This window comes from Bos mutus, chromosome 13 (genome assembly GCF_027580195.1).
Source record: "Bos mutus isolate GX-2022 chromosome 13, NWIPB_WYAK_1.1, whole genome shotgun sequence".
Classification (NCBI taxonomy): domain Eukaryota; kingdom Metazoa; phylum Chordata; class Mammalia; order Artiodactyla; family Bovidae; genus Bos; species Bos mutus.
The window spans coordinates 64,475,133-64,496,840 of NC_091629.1; the positions used below are offsets into that span (position 1 = coordinate 64,475,133).

The window sequence follows — 21,708 nt, forward strand, 5'->3', positions numbered from 1 at the left end:
AAAACAAAACAAAAAAAGAAAGTCATATATTTACAATACTTTGTCTTCTCCTTCTCATTCTCTGTAGATTTCTTGTCATTTCCCCTCACTTTTGACCCTGGAGTGTCCCAGAACTCAGTCTTCCAGCCTCATTTATCTTCCTTCTCAGACCTGTAGGACTTCATTTAACCTCATGAATTTTAACTGCCATCTACCTACTGATGACTCCCAAATTTATATTTGGACTTCTTTCCAGATTCATATTACCTCTACCCAGTCAACTCTTCCCTGCGATACTCATAAGGAATCTCAAACCTTTTACATCTCAAAGGATCTCCTGGATTGCTCCCTGAATTTTATACTTCAACACTGTTCCCCGTTCAGTTAATGACAAGTCTGTTCTTCCAGTGCTCAGACCTAAATGCTTGGGGTTATTCTTGACTCTTTTATTTTTATCTATCTATCTATCATTAAATCTTACTGGCGACCTTGAAATCATACCCGGAAGTGGATAATTTCTTACTCACTTTATCACTTCCACCCTGGTCGAAGCCATCTTTATTTCAATACTGACAAACATCTCTAATTCTTCTAGCTTTTATTCCTTCTGTCTTGGAGAATATTCTCAATGAAGTAGACAGTTGGAACCTTTTAAAATGTAAATTAGATCAGGTCACTTTTCTGTTCTAATGTCTTCCCGTTTCACTCAACATAGAAGACAAAATTCTTACAGCAGCCTGCAAAGTCCTGGGAGCACTTCTCAAATATACATGTAATATATTTGCCAATAAAAAGCACAAAGAGGGTGGTAGAAGCAAAGTTGTATCAGGCTAAGGAAATGACTACAAATGTAAAGTAACAAACATAATAATGTATAGTTGATTTATAACATTAATAATGTAATATTGTATAACAAAAATTCAACACAAAGAAGAAAAAGGGAAGAGAGCTATGTGAGTATTATTTCTATATATCAATACAGTTAAACTAGTACAAATTGAAAGCTGATTCTGATAAGGTATATATCGTAATGCCTAGAGCAACCACTAAAAATATAGTTTAAATTATTAAAGATGTCATGCCAATGTATGACAAAAACCACCACAATATTGTAAAGTAATTAGCCTCCAATTAAAATAAATAAATTAATTTAAATTTTAAAAAATTAAAAAATAAAAGTAAATTGGCAGAGGTAAATCTTACTGTATTAGTAGTAACATTAAATATGACCAGAATAAATCATGTAATCAAAAGGCAGATATTGTCAGACTGGATTAAAAAGCATGATCAAATTATATGCTACCTATAGAAGACACATTTTGGATTCAAATATACAAATAGATTGAAAGTAAAAGCATAGAGAAATACATCATGTGCGAACAGTAACCACAAGGAAGCGGGAATGAGTCTTCCCTGGAGGTCCAGTAGTTAAGACTTTGCCTTCTAATGCAGGGGATAGAGGTTCAATCCCTTGTTGAAGCGCTAAGATCCCACATGGTTCAGTGCCAAAAAATCAAAACATAAAACAAAAACAATTCAATAAAGACTTTAAAAATGGTTCACATAAAAAATATTAAAAAAAATAAAACTGGAGTGGATATATTGATATTAGAAGAAATAAACCTTTAAAACAAAAGGTGTTAGTAGAAATAAAGAAGATTTTATCATCATAAAAGGGTCAATCCAGGAGAAAGTTATAATAATTATAAACACATATGCATTTAATAAAAGAGCACCAAAGTACACAAAGCAAAAACTGACAAATAAAGGAAGAAATAACAACAATAATTAGAGACCTAAATAATCTGTTTCAGTAGTGGATACAATACCAGACAGAAGGTCAATAAGAAAATGGTAGAACTGCATAGCAGTATAAACCAGCCAGACTTAACAGACATCTATGTAGTACCCACCAACAGAATATACATTCTTTTCAAATGCACACAAAACATTGTCCAGGATAAATCATATGCTAGATTATAGAACAAACCTCCATAAATTTAAAGAATAAAAATAATACAATGGCCACATTTTAATGAAATTTTAAATGAATATTTAAGGAAAAAAATTGAGAAACTCACAAATATATAGAAATTAAACAACATATTCCTAACTGTGCAGTGGGTCCAAGAAGCAATAGAAAGGGAAATTGAAAATAATTAGAGATGAATGAAAATAAACACACAGTATGTCAGAATTTATGGGATGCAGGAGGTAATAGCTGAAGCATATAAGACTTCTTTCTGAGGTGACAAAAATGTTCCAGAATTGACTATAGTGATGGTTGCACATATCTGTGAATATTCTAAAACCCCCTGGCTTCTACACTTCAAATAGGTGCATTGTATGGTATGTGAATTATACTTCAATGAAGCTGTTAAAAACTTTAACGTGTCTACAAATCATTTGAGGATTTTATTTATTACAGAGTCTGATTCCATAAGTCTAAGACAGGGCCTGAGATTCTGCATTTCTGATATTCTTACTGTTTGATGCCAGTAGTGCTAGTTTGAGGTCCACGCTTTGAATACCAAATCATCTACCGTCAGATTTCCTGTGACCTTCCACCTTCCTGAGTGACTCATGTGTGATTTCCAGCAAATCTGACCATCTTGATGTTTCTTGAACATACCCTGCCTGCTTCTACCTCTGACTTTTGCATTTGTCCTTCCCTTTGTCTAGAATGTTCTTCCCATTCCCATACCCTCATACGTGCATTGTTTACTTAATCATCACTCTTCGCCAAATCTCTGTCCAACTCCTATCTCCCAGGGAGGTCTTCCCTGACCACCCCACTTATATTGCAGTCCTATTTCACATACTTTCCTTCTTTTTCTGTTTTATCTTTCCTCACAGTACTAAGTACATGAGATACTTCAACATGCTATTAATTTATGTATTACTTGATATATAGTTTGGCAGGGCTGCCATAACAAATTACCATGGACTAGATGGCTTAAGGGCTTTCCCTTAAGGTGGCACTAGTGGTAAAGAACTAGCCTGCCAGTGCAGAAGACATGAGAGACGCAGGTTTGATCCCTGGGTCAGAAAGATCCCCTGGAGGAGACCCACTCCAGTATTCTTGCCTGGAGAACCCCATGGACAGAGGGGCCTGACAGGCTACAGGTCCATACGGTCACAAAAATTTGGTCATGACTGAAGCAACTTAGCATGTATGCAGGCAGATGGCTTAAAGAGCTTCCCTGGTGGTTCAGTGGTAAAGAACCTGCCAATGCAGGAGATGCAGGTTTGATCCCCAGGTCAGGAAGATCCCCTGGAAAGGGAAATGGCAACCTACTCAGATATTCTTGCCTGGGAAATCCCATGGACAGAGGAGCCTGGTGAGCTACAGTACTTAGTGACTAAGCAACAACAGCAAGATGGCTTAAACAACAAAAATTTATTTTCTCTATAGTTCTAGAGCCTTAAAGTCCAAGATTGCAGTGTTGGCAGGTTTGGTTTCTCTGAAATCTCTCTCCTTGCCTTCTTGCTTTATGTATGAAGCATAGATATATGGTCTTTTCTCTTTGGTTGGTCACCAAAGAGAAAAGACAATATGTGTGTGCCACCATCCTGGTATCTCTCTGTATCTACAAATTTCATTTCTTTTTAAGAACATAAGCAGATTGGACTAGGGCCACCCTAAGGGCCTCATTTCAATTTAGGGCTTCCCTGATGGCTCAGATGGTAAAGAATCTGCCTGCAAAGAGTCAGACATGACTGAGAGGGACCCAGGGATCTGGGTCTCAGGAGACCCAGGGATCCTTCGCGGTCTCGGGAGACCAAGGGATCGCTAATGATCTCATTTCAATTAACCCCGTATTTAAAGGCCTTGTCTTCCCTGGTGGCTCAGACGGTAAAGCGTCTGTCTACAATGCGGGAGATCCGGGTTCAGTCCCTGGTTTGGGAAGATCGCCTGGAGAAGGAAATGGCAATCCACTCCAGAACTATTGCGTGGAAAATCCCATGGACAGAGGAGCCTGGTAGGCTACAGTCCATGGGGTTGCAAAGAGTCGGACACGACTGAGCGACTTCACTTTCACTTTAAAGGCCTTATCTCCAAATACAGTCATGTTCGGAGGTCCTGGGGGTTAGGGTTTTAACATATGAATTTGGGGAAATACAAGTCAGCCCATACATTAGATTTATTGTCCACATTCCCCTATTACTTTTTTTAAAAAATTCATTTTGTTTACTATTTTAATTATCAGTCTCTAGAATAATACCCTACACATAAGAGATACTCAGTAAGTATTTATTGAGTAAATACATGAAGGCAAAAGGTAAGTGCTGTGGAGATATTCAGAGGATTTAGGGTGGTGGAAAGGACACAGGAGGAAGAGATAACTCGGCTTATATGAGTCATAAGAATTTAAAAGGCAAAAGGTTAATAGCCACTCTGGTATGGTTTAAAGATCTTGCCAGGTACACTATCCATGCCAGCTCATTGACTCTTAGCTCACTCTGACTAGATGCTCCTTTTCAAGAGATGGAGAAACACTAAATTAATTGATCCTTTCTGATTCCTTGGGATATATAGGATCCTAGTTCTAAATGTTGATAGTATAAGATTACGAAATTATGATTTTCAAACTCTGAGTATCCTCTTATATGTCTGAAAATTTCTTTCTATGAACTTGCGGTGGGGGAGGTCATCTTTTTTTCTTCTTCAGAAATCATATAGCAATAGTGCTGTGAGAGAAAATGTGGAAACGTTACATAGCCGCTTCATTATTCATTCATTCTTTCTGTCCTGATGATGTATTTGCATGTTGCAGATGTTTGTGAAGAAGATCCTTACAATTATATATTTTTGACAGTGAGGTACTGCTTGATTTTGGCATTATAATCAAATCAGTCCAATGAAGTAAACTGTTGCATGTGTGCCTGTGTGCGTACGTACGTGTTTAGTGACTCAGTCATGTCCGACTCTTTGTGACCCCATGAGCTGTAGCTCGCCAGACCCCTCTGTCTGTGGAATTTTCCAGGCAAGAATACTGGAGTGGGTTGCCAGTTCCTACTCCAGGGGATCTTCCAGATCGAGGGATCAAACTCGTGTCTCCTGTGTCTCCTGTATTGGCAGGCAGATTCTTTACCACTGCACTACCTGAGAAGCCCAAATTGTTACCCGCAAATAATTCTGATAAATATCACCATGAATAGCTTTCTGTTCATGGTCTACTTTCTGTCTTTTTCATTCTTGCTCTGTGCTTCAGGAGGCTGACTTCCTTGTAGTACCTTAGTTGGATTCTCATAATTTTTAGCTTCTGATTAGGGCCACTTTCTAGAAGTCTTTGGTAGGAGAGTGAAAAACAAGGAGAGATAAAGTCAGGGGCACGTATTTCCAGGATTCCCCTCTATGGCCCTAGTTTAGGTAAGACTTCATTCTTTGCCTAAGGCCATCTCTCCTGTCCTGTGGCCTCTTCTATACCTCTTCTATAGTTATAGCTCCTTCTGAGTGGTGTGTGAACATAGAGCGGTCACAGCTTTCCTCCTCTATCTCTCTTGTCACCTAAGTATGCTTCACCAGTCCATGTAGGCTTTTCTCTACCATGTCCCCTACCCTTGTAAACAGACACCCCTTTCCCTCTTGTTTGGCTAAAGTTAGTCACTGTTTGCAGTATTTCCTAACATGTGTCTTAAACATGTAATTACTATCAAAACCCCAAAAGTTAATGGTTCAGGATAGAGAAAGTATTCTTTAAAATAAGCTTCTGACTTTTTCAACTGTGGCAATTTGGAGATTTCACTGACGCTGTGGAAGAACTTAAGCATCTTCAGGAATTCATTCCTAAAACTGGTTGTCAAAAATTTAACTTGTGTGAGGGACACTAAACAGTATGCAGAGAATAAAGGTTTGAGATCTCTTTCTCCTATGCCAGTGATAATGACCACAGCATTATAATTAAAAGTTACTATCTTGCTGAGTTAAAAATGATGCAAATTGAATTCTCCCACCTTCAGTGAATGAACTGTTGGTAGGTCAGTACTGTGCATAGCTCAGTTCAATCTGCTACATGCTTCTCTTTTTTAGCTGTCACACATTCATCAGCCATTCCTTAAAAAGTATTTCCCTGTGGAAATGATTGACCGTGTTGACTGAAAATCTTATACCACCATATTGACTTGCAGAATTTATTTTTATGTAGGCCTGAGCTCTTCAGGGGTTTTGTAGAAACTAACTACAAAAGATGTTTGATCTACATAGAATACCATGTAGAAGCTTACTGACTTAATATTATTGGAGTGTCTTCATCCATTTCAATAGACAGAAAAATTGACTTTCACCATGAAGAGATATTATTGGAAACTAAATTGGTATCTCAACTGCTTAAGTAGGATTGATAGATGAATATCCTAAGATAAGGTCTGGGTACCTAATAAGTATCCAATAGATATTTAATGGTTAAGTTAACTAACCACTGTTGTCGTTCAGTTGCCCAGTCGTGTCCAACTCTTTGCGACCTCATGGACTGCAGCATGCCAAACCTCCCTGTCCCTCAACATCTCCCCAAGTCTGCCCAAGTTCATGTCCATCAGTGATCCCATCCAGCCATCTCATCCTCTGACACCCTCTTCTCCTTCTGCCCTTAATCTTTCCTAGTGTCAGGGACTTTTCCAATGAGTCAGCTCTTCACATCAGATGACCAAAATACTAATTAACTAACCAAAATATAATTAACCATAAATTATACCTTTTGAAAAGCTCTATTTATATCTTTTTTAAAAAAGATTTAGTGTATTTATTTGGCTGTGTTGTCTTGGTTGCGGCACACAGAATCTTTGATCTCCATTGCAGCAGTGTTGCAGCGACCCCATGGACTGTTGCCCTCCAGGCTCCTCTATCCATGGAGTTTTCCAGGCAAGAATACTGGAATGAGTTGCCATTCCCTTCTCCAGGGCATCTTCCTGACCCAGGGATCAAACCACATCTCCTGCGTTGCAGGTGGATTCTTTACCACTGAGCCACTGGGGAAGCCCATACCCCATTTATAGTTAATATAAAACAGTGGCTTTTCTGTGTTGCTGTACAGAGTCCTGTGCTGTACAACAGATCCTTGTAGCTTATTTATTTTATACACAATAGTTTGTACCTCTTAATTCCCTACTCCTGTCTTGTCCGTCCCTACTGGTAACCACTAGTTTGTTCTCTGTATCTGTGAATCTGTTTCTTTTTCATTATATTCACTGTTTTTTTTCTTTTTTTCGATTTCACCTGTAAGTATATCATACAATATTTGTCTTAGAAAATATTGAAAAATTTAATATTACATTTACTTAGTATCATTGTGTATGTTATTTATAATCTACATCTCATTTTGAATGTTATTAATAATAACTTAAATAGACGTTATTTATTCTTTTGAAAATAACTTGCTGCATTATTTAGTATGATTTATTGTATGTCTTGGTACCAGAAAATACTTCTGATGGGATTAATTTTCAGTTTCATTATGAAAATAGATGAGATGCAGCATGATATATTAGAAAGAGAGCCAGACTGTGAATCAAAAGATGTGACTCTAATTCTTAGCTCATCTGATTATAATACAACATTGAGTAAGCTGTTCATCTCAGAACTTTTAGTTTTGTCATCCATAATGGGGGTGACATCATAGGTAGCTGCCTCTCACAGTTGTGGGGTAAAGGCTGTATACCTTGCAACTGAAAACCAACTATAAATGTAAATTTGCAGAAAGTGTGATTTAGAGCTCAACACAAAAGTTTTTTTTTAAGATTTATTTATTTTATTTTTTGACTGTACTGCATCTTCGTTTCTGCATAGACTTTCTCTATTTGCAGTGAGCAGGGACTACTCTTTGTTGCAGTTCTTCAGCTTCTCATTACAAAGGCCTCTCCTGTTGTGGAGCACGACTCTAGGGTGTGCGGGCTTCAGTAGTTGCAGCTCTCAGCTCTCAGAAGTTGAGCACAGACTCAAGAGTTGCAATACGAGAGCTCAGTAGTTGCTGTTCCTGGGCTCTGGAGTGCTGGCTCCGTAGTTGTAATGCATGGGCTTAATTGCTCTGAGGCATGTGGGATCTTCCTGGACCAGGGATCAAACCAGTGTCCCTTGCACTGTAAGGTGGATTCCTAACCACACTGGACCACCAGGGAAGCCCAACAGAAAACTATTACAGAGGCACATTTATTTCACAAATTAGCCCACACTTGTGACACTTATGTGTTCTTTCCTTCTCTAGCCGTGCTCCCTGCTTATGAATCATGATAGTACAGTGGTGATCTTAATTTTCCAAAAAAGCTGATTGGGGATTTATTTTTTTAGTAGAAAAGGGCAAGCACGTAGGGGGAAAACTCCCTTCAGCTCCCTTCAATTTCTTATTCTCTGATCTTCCCCTTTATAATATCAGAGGATAATGCTTCCTTTCTAGATTGGACATAAAAAGAGATTCTTTGAACATAGCAACCCCAGGTAGCTCGAGTGTTGTCTTCTGATTGTAAAATGACCAGGAGTATTTCTCCTTTAATAGAAGATAGGTCTGCTATAATGTATTCAACTTGGTTTTAAATATTAGGGACTATAGAGACTTCCTTAGTGGTTCAGTGGTTAAGACCTCACCTTCCAGTGCAGGGAGTGCCGGTTTGATCTCTGGTTGGGGAGCTAAGAGTCCACAAGTCTCTGGGCCAAAAAAAAAAAAACAAAAACATAAAACAGAAGGAATATTGTAACAAATTCAATAAAGATTTTTTTAAATGGTCCACATCAAAAAATCTTAAAAATACAAAATAAAATAAAAAAAGAAACAGAAAAAAAAAAAGAAAGAAAAACTCTTAAAAATAAATAAATATCAAGGACTTTAAAGTCAAAAGCCCTTCTAGGCAGCTAACTTACTGGCAAAATTAGATACATTATGATTAACATCTTTCAATATTAAGTTAAATTGGAGCCAGCTACAATTTATTGGAGGATATATCTCATGAAAACAAAACATTTTAAAGACTATGTATTTTACAGTACACCTTTATTCTGATTGGAAATGAATGAGAATTTTAATGTTCTAGACTAAACTTAGATATGAAATTGCCCTGCCCTGGTAGCTCAGTGTCTGCCTGCAATGCAGGAGATTTGGGTTTGATCCCTGGGTTGGGAAGATACCCTGGAGAAGTAACCCACTCCAGTATTCTTGCCTGGGAAATCCCATGGACAGAGGAGCCTGGAGGGCTATAACCCATGGGGTTACAAGAGTCAGACGTGACTTAGTGACTAAACAACTACAACTTTTAGATAACTGTCACCATATGGAGGCAGGCTACTCCTCACTCCAGCAGGGACGTGCCACATCTAGACAAAGCTATGAGGCTAAAGTATAGGTTTCTCAAGTTCCTTGGTGACAAGTCTTGGGGCCCAGGGAGGGTAAGATAAAATGAAGCCTGAATGCAAGTAAAACTTTTTTTAAGAGATTGTTTAAACAATATGAAGCATTTTTAAAGTGTTTATTGAATTTGGTACACTATTGCTGCTATTTTATACTGTGGTTTTTTTGACTGCAAGGTATATGGGGTCTTAGTTCCCTGACCAGGAATTAAACTCTCATTCCCTGCATTGGAAGGCAAGGTCTTAACTACTGGACCACTGAGGGAGTCCCTAAAACTATTTTAATCTCTTCTATAGTAGCTCTTTGCTTTGCTTTTCCTTTAGTATTTAGCAAAGTCTTTTAAGATTTTCAACCTTTCTTCAGTGGGAACCAAGAGAAAACATCTCTGATTAATCTTGGTGACAACTTGGACAAGAGAAATACCCAAAAAGCAGGTAAATTTCAAGGGCAAAGGAGTTACTTGGTTGACTACCTTCCAGACCTCTAATAAATATGCCTTTTAGAGGTAAAGTTTGGAGGGAATGCATTGTACTGTGTGGTGGCGGGGAAGATATTTTCCTGACAAGATTCTTTACTGCCTTCCGCACCTACTTACCAACATCTACTCCATCTCTTTATTGCAAAACCTTGATCATAGCTGGCAATTAAGGACTATGATATTAATTGAAAGGAAATTTAAGGGTGTTTTTTTTCACTCAAAAGGACATATGCATTTTAACTGATAACCCTTAAAGACTAGAGGCTATTTTATGATTAAAGGAGTTATTAATTAACAATGAAATTTCAGATGGAGGGAGGTCTACCAGGGACTAGGAACTGACCATACTGTACAATTGTGCCTGTAGATTTTTTATGCCTAATATACATCTCTTTTAACCTGTCCTAATCTGTTTTTTAAATGTTCTGTTCAAGATCAAAGGTTAAGATGATTATTTTGGGGAAATGTTTTCCTTATATCCCAAGGGAAATCTATCAACTTAGAATCTGAAAAAGATGATAAACTTTATATTTATGGTAAATGTCTATGAAAATATATGTATTTTTTAATGAAAAGCTAAGGTGAAATAGCCATAAGATATGTGTGTGAATTGATGTGCTGTCGGTTGGTTTGTAATACTAAACTTGACTTACGATGCATGCAAATTACACATTCCTTGATCAACATAGTAATTATTTGTGAATTGCATGCTCCTAGATGTCTTGACATGAGTATGTGGTTTCTATATCACCTTATTTAAGAAAAGATTTAGAGGGCTAGAATGAGTAGATTATAAATGTCATTTGATGACTTATATATTCATTTATCAACAAGTGAGATATTTATTTTGTAATTTCATTGACATTTGACTTTTAGGTATTCAGAGGATGAGTATCTTCAGATTATCACAAATATCCAGAGCTGTCCATGGAAACGACAAGTAGAAGAATATGAGAATTTTAGGTAAAAAGTTTTTCCATAAGTAATATGAATTTTAAAACGTTCTGTACATTTTCTCTGTGGATAGAATAAGTGATGTGTTGGGGTTTTTTGTTGCTTGTTTTTTAGTTTTACTTTTGGCTGTTTTGGGTCTTCATTGCTATGCATGGACTTTGTCTACAGTGAGTGGGAGCTATTCTCTGGTTGTGATGCTTGGGCTTCTCATGGCAGTGGCTTCCCTTTCTGTGGAGCGTGGGCTCAGTACCTGTGGCTCCCAGGCTCTAGAGCACAGGCTTAGCAGTTGTGGAGCACAGGCTCATTTGTGCTGCCACTTGTGTGATCTTCCTGGACCAGGGGTTGAGCCCGTGTCCCCTGCTTTGGCAGGTGGATTTCTAACAACTGAACCACCAGGAAAGGCCCATAATGTGTTGTTAAAAAGAAAAGTAGAAGAAGCCAACTGACAATCAAGAACATTTCCTTCTAAGAGTCTCTCATGAGACACAGGCCCTCTAACCCCATCTTATACATAGAAATTTGTATTTGTAATTATGTTGCTGATGTAATTACAAAAATCTCAAGTTCAAAGAGAAAGTTTTTGCTGTACTTTTTATTATTTTAGATGATTTTGCTGCTTCTTTGTACTGTTTGTATTTGACATTTATTTATTTATCTTGTAAGGAATTTTGGAAAACAGAGAGAAAAAATCATCTATGGTCCCATCACTATAGAACAAAAGCCATGTTCCTTTCAGCATATTCCTTTCCAGTTTTTCTCATTAGTTTTTTAATCTCAGCAACATTCAGAAATATGAGATGCTCCAGGTAATAACCAGGGAAGTACTGTCAACCTGACAGGACCAGGCTATCAGTGGGTGATTACAGAGCTGTCTGTGCTGGCATCACTTGAAGCCTACCCAGACAGAATAAATTATATCAAAACAATATCCTATGGTGGGGGTTGCCTGGGTACTTCTCTGGCACCCCTTCCTCCTCTTAAAGCTGCTCATAGGGTGAAGCCAAGCCAGGTATTGCTGTGTCTGCCTGGGCTACATCGCTCTGCTTTTCTTTGCTTCGCATCAGCACAGATTTTGTCTTGTGCCAAGTTATGACAATTCAGAAATATGTTCTTATCTTTACTAGTTCCTGTTTTATTGGGTTGGCCAAAAAGTTCATTCAGGTTTTCCTGTGACATCTTATGGAAAAACCAGAACAAACTTTTTTTTTGCCAGCCCAATACTTTAAGTATCAAACTCTTAATAAAGAGACTTGGTTTCCCCCTGAGATTCTCTAAAAAATATGTGCTGCTCACTTCTCTTTGGGGTGGGGAGGCAGCTCTCCTGCTTGTAGGGTCCTTCAGTCAGTATATACTGGAGTCACTAGATCAGCTACCTTTGATTCTGGTGCTAATTGAAGATGGCTTCTGGGTAACTCCCATTGGGTGAATGAGAAACTTCTTGATTGACTCAAAGCCGAAAAGGAACATCTTTCTTTCACTGAGTAGACACAGGGTTGTCATAACTTCCTGGAGGATTCCATTGTCTTTCCTAACTAGCATTTAAGAGTGCGGGATTCCTGTTTAACTATTTAATCTCCAGGACATTTGATGCTACATTGTCCACTATAGTCAGAAAGTGCCCCCTCAAAAGTCAAATTGGAAACCGAATGTCCAGTGAGATGGTAGAGCTTTTGGAAGGTAGGAGGTGATTGGGTTATGAGGGCAGACACAGCAAGAAGACAGCTGCCTAAGAACCCTGAAGTGGTTTCTCACCAGACTCTGAATTGGTCAGCACTGTGATTTTGGACTCCCAACCTCCAGAGCTGTGAGAATAAATTGCTGTTGTTTATAAGCCACCTGGTCTATAGCATTCTGTTATAGCAGCTTAAATGAACTTGGACACAGTCCTACTGAAGTCTAGATTTGAAAGATTCTTGTGGCAGGAAGATCAGATAGAAACTGCACAGGCAATTGTAACCTGGTTGATCAGTGTCAGTGAGTAGCAGAAGAGTCTGGTTTTGAGAGATGTTTCTACAAGTGCAGAGTAGGCAAAAAGAGAGAGAGATTGAATGATTGAGGATCAATCCCAGATAATTAGCTGGAAGTACTAGATGAGTAGTGACATAGACAGTTAATATAGGGGTAAAGGAACTTCCACTTCTGGCTGTAAAGTTGATTTAGAGCAAACCTCCTGAGAATAATACAAGCAAAACAAAGCATACTAAACACCCCACTGAGGCAACGGCGAACTCCCAAGGCAGGGGGAATTTCTAGGACAAAGATCCAGAAGAGAGAAGCTGAAGGAGAAGAGACCTGCCTTTGAAGCTACTTTTCCTCACAAGGAACTTGCTGGTTGCAAAAGCAAAAGCATGGGGGAGAGGCAGAAACATTGAGCAGTGCTTCCAGCAAACCCTAGAGAAGACCAGTTTTCTTCACAGCTGAAGCTCGGTTGAAGTTATTTCCATCCTCACTTGGACTTAGATCTGCTATTAGCCTAGATGGATGATAAAAACAAAATAATCCTGGGGCATAATTTAATCCAGTGGTCTTCAACCTTTTTGGCACCAGGGATTGATTTTTGTGGAAGACAATTTTCCACAGACTAGGATGCGGGGCTGGTTTCAGGATGATTCAAGTGCATTGCATTTATTGTGTACTTTATTTCTATTATTATTACATTGTAATATATAATGAAATAACTATACAATTGTCACTTACCACTCACTTATCAGTGAGGTGTTGATGTGAGTCTGCAAGAAGCTGATTTATTATGGTCTCTGTGCAAACATCTCTGCTAATGATAATCTGCATTTGCAGCCGCTCCCCGGCACTAGCATCACTGAGTCAACTCCACCTCAGATCACCAGGCATTAGATTCTCATATGGAGTGGACAACCTATATCTCTCCCATGGCAAGTTCTTAGTAGGGTTCGTCCCCCTAAGAGAATCTAATGCCACTGCTGATCTGACATGAGGCAGAGCTCAGGCAGTAATGTGAGGGATGGGGAGCAGTTGTAAATACAGATGAGGCTTCATTCGCTCGCCCACTGTTCACCTCCTCCTGTGTGGCCCAGTTCCTAACAGGCCATAGACCAGTCCTTGGGACTCCTGATTTAATTCATTGAGGGCCTCAGTTGGAACAAAATGATTGAAGAAGGACCAGTGTACTCTCTCTTAAGGAGAAGACTCATCTTCTCCTTCGCCATTAGCCTTGAGACTCCTACTGGGACATACACCATTGGCTCCCTTAGTTCCTAGGCTTTGGGTATGGACTGAAACTACACCACTGGTTTCCTGAACCTCCAGCTTGCAGCCAGCCTATCGTGGGACTTCTCAGTCTCCATAATCATGTGAGCCAATCCCTCATAATAAACGTTCTTTCTACATATCTATAGAAGAAAAATAATCTACTCTAGAAGAAGATAACCTCATTATGAGCCTTGAATGATCCCTGCCAGTTGTTACTCACAACGTTTAGCTCAGTTGAAAAGAGATTTCTTGGGACTGCCTGTTGGTGCAGTGGTTAAGACTCTGCATTTCTATTTCAGGGGGCATAGGTCTGATCCCTGGCCAGAGAACTAAGACTCCGAATGCCTCATGGGCCAGCTCAAAAGAAACTTTCTTTTAATTTAAAAAATAATTCTTTTTAAAGGTTTTTCCTTCTTTTCTGTGTGTGTGTGTGTGTGTGTGTGTGTGTGTGTGTGCGTGCACACTAAAAATCAAGAATCTCTTCGAATCCAAAGCTGTATTAAAGAAACTGGTACAAATGATGATGGATAGACACTGTATAGCTGGATGGTATGCAGATAGACTGGCCATTTTCCCCTTAGAACTGTCTCAGTGTAAAAAGTGCATCCATAACCATGATGGTTACCTAGTGGTCTATCTATCTTTCAGGGCCAATTTAAGTAAACATCTGGGACTATAATACTAACTGTTTGTTGTCACTCAAGAGAACAGTCATGGTGACATTTATTTATTTATTTGACTATTTATTATATCAAAATGTTCTTTTTATGGGCATATTTGTAAACTAAATTATATAAACCCTCAACAGAAATCTGTGCCATTAAATTATAATAAACCATTCATTTTCCTCAATTTTTACTGATATAGCTTGCCAAATCTGGAGAGTTTCTGGCTTATTTATAAAGCTGGCATTATAGAAATGTCCCCTATTATTTTAGTTGTCAAGTGGCTAAATACTTTTCTATTTTATTTATTTATAGCAATTTTACCAAATTGAAGAAAAGTGAAAGGTGGTAATATTCTTTTAGCAAGAATAACAAAAGTTACACTAAACTGTGAAAAATATGAGCAAGTGAATACATTCTAAATCCAGCTGTAGCCTAATTGTTGAAACTCCCAAAAGTTGACACCTAGGAGCTATTGAAGATTATGGGATTTTTGTGGTCACAGGATCTCAAAATCAGAGAGCTTTTATAAGTGTTTCTAAAATGAATGTGCTACTTTGCTACTTGCTAGTAGAGGGCATGTATTTTATTTATCAGTAAATATTTGTTTTCGGTTTACTATGTCAAAGAACAGGCTTAAGCCTGATACAGTGTCAGGCACAAAGTAGAACCTTAATAAATATGTATTAAATAAATGGATGCATGAAAACAAACAAGAAGGTATAAGGTTTTCTTACTGACTTCAAGGAAATTGTAAACCATTTGGAGAGACAAGAAATAAAAGTGAATGTATGTGCTCAGGTGCTCAGCCATGTCTGACTCTTTTTGACCCCATGGGCTATAGCCTATCAGGCTCCCCCTGTCCATGGGATTTCCCAGGCAAGAATACTGGAGTTGGTAGGTATTCCCTTCTGCAGGGGTTTTTCCCAACCTAAGAATAGAACCCAGGTCTCTTTCATTGCTGGCAGATTCTTTACCATCTGAGGTACATGGGAAGCCTGAGTGATGTATACAGATACTACAGTAGTAAAGGAAAAAAATACTCAAGAAAAAAGAAAATCTCAGCCCTCTTTTTTCTTCCTTGGCATATAATTTCATTTGCAAACTGTACAAAATTAAGAATGTCAAGGTCTTCCCTGGTGGCTCAGATGGTAGAGTGTGCCTGCAATGCCGGAGACCTAGGTTCGATCCCTGGGTTGGAAAGATCCCCTGGAGAAGGAAATGGCAACCCACTCCAGTATTCTTGCCTCGAGAATCCCATGGACAGAAGAGCCTGGTGGGCTATAGTCTGTGGGCTCACAAAGAGTCAGACATGACTGAACAATTAACACTTCCACTTTCAAGAATGTCAAGCTGTCTGCCTTCTGCTTTTAAAATTTATTAATTTTCATATTACAATTATTTCCCCCAAGCATAAGTTGGTACATGTATGATTTGCATAAAATTTAACCTGGATTTCAGTTTAAGAAATTATAGATGGTTTCCAATTTACAATGATTCAACATAACAATTTTTCGATTTTATGATAGTGTACATTCAATATGCATCCATTAAAGACAACTTCACATTTTGAATTTTGGTCTTTTCCGAGGTGTCTGAGGACAGAGGGAACAAAACCTTCCCACTGCACTGAGAAGGTATCTTGAAATTGAAGATTGAGGCAGGTAGCTCCATATAATCAGTGGATCCATTTATTATGTGGTAACTTACTTACAGAGTAGAATCAGGTGGATGGTGACCAGAGCTGTACTTCACATCTCGAGGGGCCTTTGTGACAATTGTATAGTTAACTTAGGGTGTGGGGGAATGCGCTTGCAGGCAGTGGGTGCATTCCTAAGTCAAGATTTATGATGGAGAGCTAATCTCATGCTGCTGCTAAGTTGCTTCAGTCATGTCTGACTCTGTGTGACCCCATAGAAGGCAGCCCACCAGGCTCCCCCGTCCCTGGGATTCTCCAGGCAAGAACACTGGAGTGGGTTGCCATTTCCTTCTCCAGTGCATGAAAGTGAAAAGTGAAAGTGAAGTCGCTTAGTCGTGTCCAACTCTTAGCGACCCCATGGACCGCAGCCTACCAGGCTCCTCCTCCATGGGATTTTCCAGGCAAGAATACTGGGAGCCAGGAATATATCAGCAAAGGTCTTTATCAAGAGACGCAGATTTGATCGCTGGGTTGGAAGATCACACAGAGTAGGACATTGCAATCCATTCTAGTATTCTTCCCTGGTAGCTCAGCTGGTAAATAATTTGCCTGCAATGGAGGAGATCCCAGTTCAATTCCTGGGTCCAGAAGATATGCTGGAGACCCTAGGGATAGGCTGCCCACTCCAGTATTCTTGGGCTTCCCTGGTGGCTCAGCTGGTGCAGAATCCCCCTGAAATGTGGGAGACCTGGGTTTGATCCCTGGGTTGGAAAATCCCTTGGAGAAGGGAACGGCTACCCCCTCCAGTATTCTGGCCTGGAAATTCCATGGACTGTATAGTTCATGGGGCTGCAAACAGTTGGACACGACTGAGTGACTTTAACTTTCACTAGTATTCTTGCCTGGAAAATTCCATGGATGGAGGAACCTGGCAGGCAACAGTCCATGAGGCCACAAAGGGTTGGACATGACTGAGTGACTGAGCACAGCATCCTTTTAATGATTAACTTGTAGCAAAAGCAATAGAATACAAATATTAAAGTAAAATAAACAGATCCAATATGGAGTCAGATGTGCTCCTCCCTGTGACAGTAACATTGAAATACTTACATGTTTTGAAATACTCCCCACTCCTTGTTCTCTACTTCCTCTACTTCACCCCTGAAAACTATTTTGTGAAGCTCTGGGAAACAGGTTTTATCCTAGCAAAAGATTTTTGAGCTTCAATAATCAGTCAGATTCCCTAGGTAACTTGCACGATAATTACTGCATTAGCTTTCAGGAATCGTTTTCTAACTTAAAAGAACTGTGTTCATTTGTGTAATCAATTACAAAAAGCTAACAGCTACACAAGCAACAGTGCTTAATTTTCATTTTACTTTTGCTTCCCCACCCCCAGAAATCATCATATGATTATTTTGGTTTTGGTTTCCTTTGGATCCTCTAATACCACTTAATTTCTTTAGACATTGCTGTTTCATAGACATGAGCTTGAATCCAAAAAATGACTGAATATTATCAATCACATATTTACTGAAAACTTAGTGGCAGAAAATGGTGCTATTAGAAAAATGCATGTGTTTAAGATTCATGCAAATGAGATGCCTTTCAAATTACTTGTAAAACAGGTATTTTGTGCTTGATTACTTTGTTATAGATAACTATTACATGGTAGCAATTTTATTAAATTATCCCCTCAGGTTTGGTTAGATTAAAATTTTGTGAACATAACTTTGTCTTTCTCTGTGTTGACTATATAAGAAAAGATTTCATTGCTGTCTCAGATTCATTGATATCTCTAAAATAACAGCCAGGGTGTTGCTTTCATTTTTATTTGGACTCCATTGAAAAAGTACAGTGTTAAACCAAAGAAATGTATAAACTACATATCATATATGCTAATTTTTATGTATTTTTGGTTGCACTGTGTGGGTTGTGGGATCTTAGTTCCCCAACCAGGAATTAACCCAGGCCAGTGGCAGTGAAAGTGCTGAGTCCCAACCACTAGACCATCGGGGAATCCCTTCATATATGTTAATTTTTTTACTACATGATGCTTACATATTTGAAATGGTGCCATTTCATGATTTATCTCTGTGAAAGGGCATAAATACTGCAAATAAACAGATGGATAAGTTAATATTTTTCAAATCATAAAACTGAGCAACCAAACTTACTTGAGACAACAAAGTTTTCAACTATTTTCTGAAATATGACTCCAAAAGCAATAATTGTGGTTTGATTTTGGTTAGTATTTGGTGAATTTATGCTTCTCTCCCCTCCCCCCAGTTAACAGTTAACATTATTATGTCCCAGGTGTTTTGTTTTGTAGCATTGATATCTTAGAGAGAAGCAAAAGTCATCTCTATCAGAGGCTTCTTTTGATTATACAAAACCATGTTCACTTTTTCCGAACCTCTGTTCTCTTCCTCCTCATAACCTTTAAATACTTGCTGCTTATGATTCATACAGGGTGACTCTGATGATGGCTCAGAGCAATACATATTTTTAAAAAATTTCAGGTGTTTGCACTTTATGATAGATGTTTTGGGTCAGTTGTCAGATTGAAAAAGCTTCTTTCCCTCATTTCCTCTGCCTTAAGACCATTTTTCAGTGTTAATATCCTGTCATATCATTTTCTATTTTTCATGCCATGCAGTCTGCCTGTGCATTTTGGGAAGCAACAAAACCACACCATGTCATTACACCTGCCGTATTTAATAATAGAAACTGGCTCTTGCACATTTAGGGACTAGTTCCTCCCAGTCTTCAGAATATAGACTTTGCCATAGAAATGCATCAAACCACATGGGATTCATTCATCTTCTAGATTTTATTTCAAAAATGTATTTCCCAAGTTGTACTTTGTATTGACCATATTGCTTTATGCTCCTAGATCAGAGAGCAATATGGTCAATACTGTTGGGCGAGTGTGTAATTTCCTCGGTTCTGTCTCATCACAACAAAAATTTGAAGCAATGGACGGACCAGTGTTACAACTCCGTGCAGTTTCCTTGGACAGGCCAGTGTGACAGCTCCGTGTTACATCTCAGTTTTATTTAGGAAGCAAAGAAAAGACATACTTGAGGCATGAGGGCAGGCCGACCCGTGTGAAGACTCGAAGAGAAGAGAAGCACCCAGCCCAGTTTTGGCTCTTTTTATATGTTTTTTTCCTCCTCACCTGAGCCTGCCCTATGTAAATTGGGCTAGCTAGGAGGGCTGTTTGGTACTCACTCTGTTCTCCGACCTTCCTTTGTTCTATTTTCACAGGCTTTTCCCTTCTTTGTCTTTTAGCCACCACCATTTTGGACTCCTTTTCCCTATTTTAACTACCTAAAAATACCAAGTACAACTTGGGAAATACATTTTTGAAATAAAATCTAGAAGATGAATGGATCCCAAATGGTTTGATGCATTTCTATAGCAAAGTCTATATTCTGAAGACTCTGCTCCTTGGAACATTTCATTGGTACATTACATATATTGTTTGTTTGACTGCTTTGGGTCTTGGTTGCAGCATGTGGGATCTTTTGGCTGCAGTGAGTAAGCTTCTTTGTAGTTGAGGTGTGCAGACCTAGTTGCCCTGTGGCATGTGGGATTTTAGTTCCTCGACCAGGGATTGAACCTGTGTCCCCAGCACTGGAATGCAGATTCTTAACTACAGACCACCAGGGAAGTCTCCATTACATTGTTTAAACACTGATGCAATGTCTCTGTATATATATAGATCTTTCTCCAGTGTTTCAGCATTATCTTCTTCACTTCTGAGTTAACATTTCAATGGAGTTCCTGTCCTGTGCTTTGACAGTCAGTCTTTCACATTTTATTTACCCTGGTTTTCTTATATTCTACTCAAGTAGATGAGCTGGTCTTTCATAAAAGTCAAAATATCAGTGTACACATACAAGGGAAAAAGTCATCTGATATGCAGGCAAAATTCGGTCTTTATTCATTCTCTTCCTCAGCCTGAAACCTGTGTTACTCCCATTGTGAACAGAGAATCACGTACCCTCTTAGGTTTTCCTCTGCCTGCAAGTTATAAAGCAGAACTTTAAGTGGGTTGAGGTAAAGCTTAAATTGTGAAGTATGTAAAATGTTCATTTATTGTATATTTCATATATGTATATTTCAAAATGTATTCAACATCTAAGTCTGGGGCAGGTGCCTAGACTTCTCTCCACCCGCCTTTTGGATCTTCTGTAAATTATCCCAGTTCCTTCCTCATTTCTCTCTTGCTTCTGTAGCATGGGATGTCAAGTTTCCATGTTCCCAAATGTTTTCTCCCATATTCTTCCTCAAAACTCCACTTTTTCTGTGCTAGATCATCCCTGCTAAGAGATGTACTAATTCATTTTATGATGTGAATGGTGAATGGTGTGGCTTTTCTGAACACCATACCTCCCATTCTGTATCTAACTGGATTCATTAAGGAGAGTCACCAATATCTGATTTACTAATTCGAAATGTCTAGGCCATTGTACCTTCCTAAGAGAGAGCCAGAAGTTTGAAGGTAAAACTGTGTGATTAGTATCAAGAATTAACCTGAGTCAGGGATGGCCATCAAATTTCCCATCCTAACTTTTAGTGTGATCCCTACCTGATAATCCCACAAACTAACATCAGATCCCCTCCTAGTTGCTGGAGTTTCTCTCTGTATTCTGGGAGGCTAGTTCAAGCTCACAGGTGATTCTGTCGTAATTTAGAAAGAGGCATATTGCTAAAAAGAGATAGTGTTTATTTAAAGCCCTTAATCCTTCTCATCTCTTGGACTAACATGGAATGTTTTCATGCCTTTTGAAGCTCTGCAAATCACTGGAATTCTTAGATCATTGTATTCTTAATTCCAATCAATTTTTTAAGTGTGAAACATGCATTTATTATGAGCCAGTTGATTCTAAAATCATGGTATTTTGACATGCTATCTTTGTTTTAAAACTTGATTTAATTCATTTGTTTGGCTTCATTAGGTCTCAGTTGTAGCACATGGAATCTTTGTTGCATAATGTGGGATCTTTCCTTGTGACACGTGGGTTCAGTTGCCCCACATGGTGTGGGATCCTCATTCCCTGACCAGGCATCTAACCTGCTTCCCCTGCTTTGCAAGGCAGATTCTTAACCGCTGGACCACCAGGGAAATCTGTGACATGGCATCTTGATTTGAGGGCTTTTTTAAAAATAGTTTTATTTATTTATTTTGGCTGTGCTGAGTCTTCATTGCTGTGTGTGAGCTTTCTCTAGCTGCAGCAAGTGAGGGCTGCTCTCTAGTGTCAGTGCATAGGCTTCTCATTGCAGTGGCTTCTCTCGTTGTGGAACACGGGCTCTCTACAGCGCTCGGGCTTCAGATAGTTCACTAGCTCTCCTTTGGATCACTTCAATGGCCTTTACTCTGTTCATCATTCACCATACTGGTACTCTTCTCATCCATCCTCT

At 38.8% G+C, this 21,708-nt stretch overlaps 1 protein-coding gene across 1 annotated transcript in view; it reads left to right on the forward strand.

The window, feature by feature from the left end:
• ST8SIA6 (ST8 alpha-N-acetyl-neuraminide alpha-2,8-sialyltransferase 6) overlaps positions 1–21,708 on the forward strand; it is a 159,718-nt gene that overhangs the window by 104,080 nt on the left and 33,930 nt on the right. Inside the window, exon 4 of the mRNA XM_070382134.1 lies at positions 10,669–10,755. Coding sequence (XP_070238235.1) covers positions 10,669–10,755 — 87 coding nt within the window. The remainder of the gene's footprint in view (positions 1–10,668; positions 10,756–21,708) is intronic.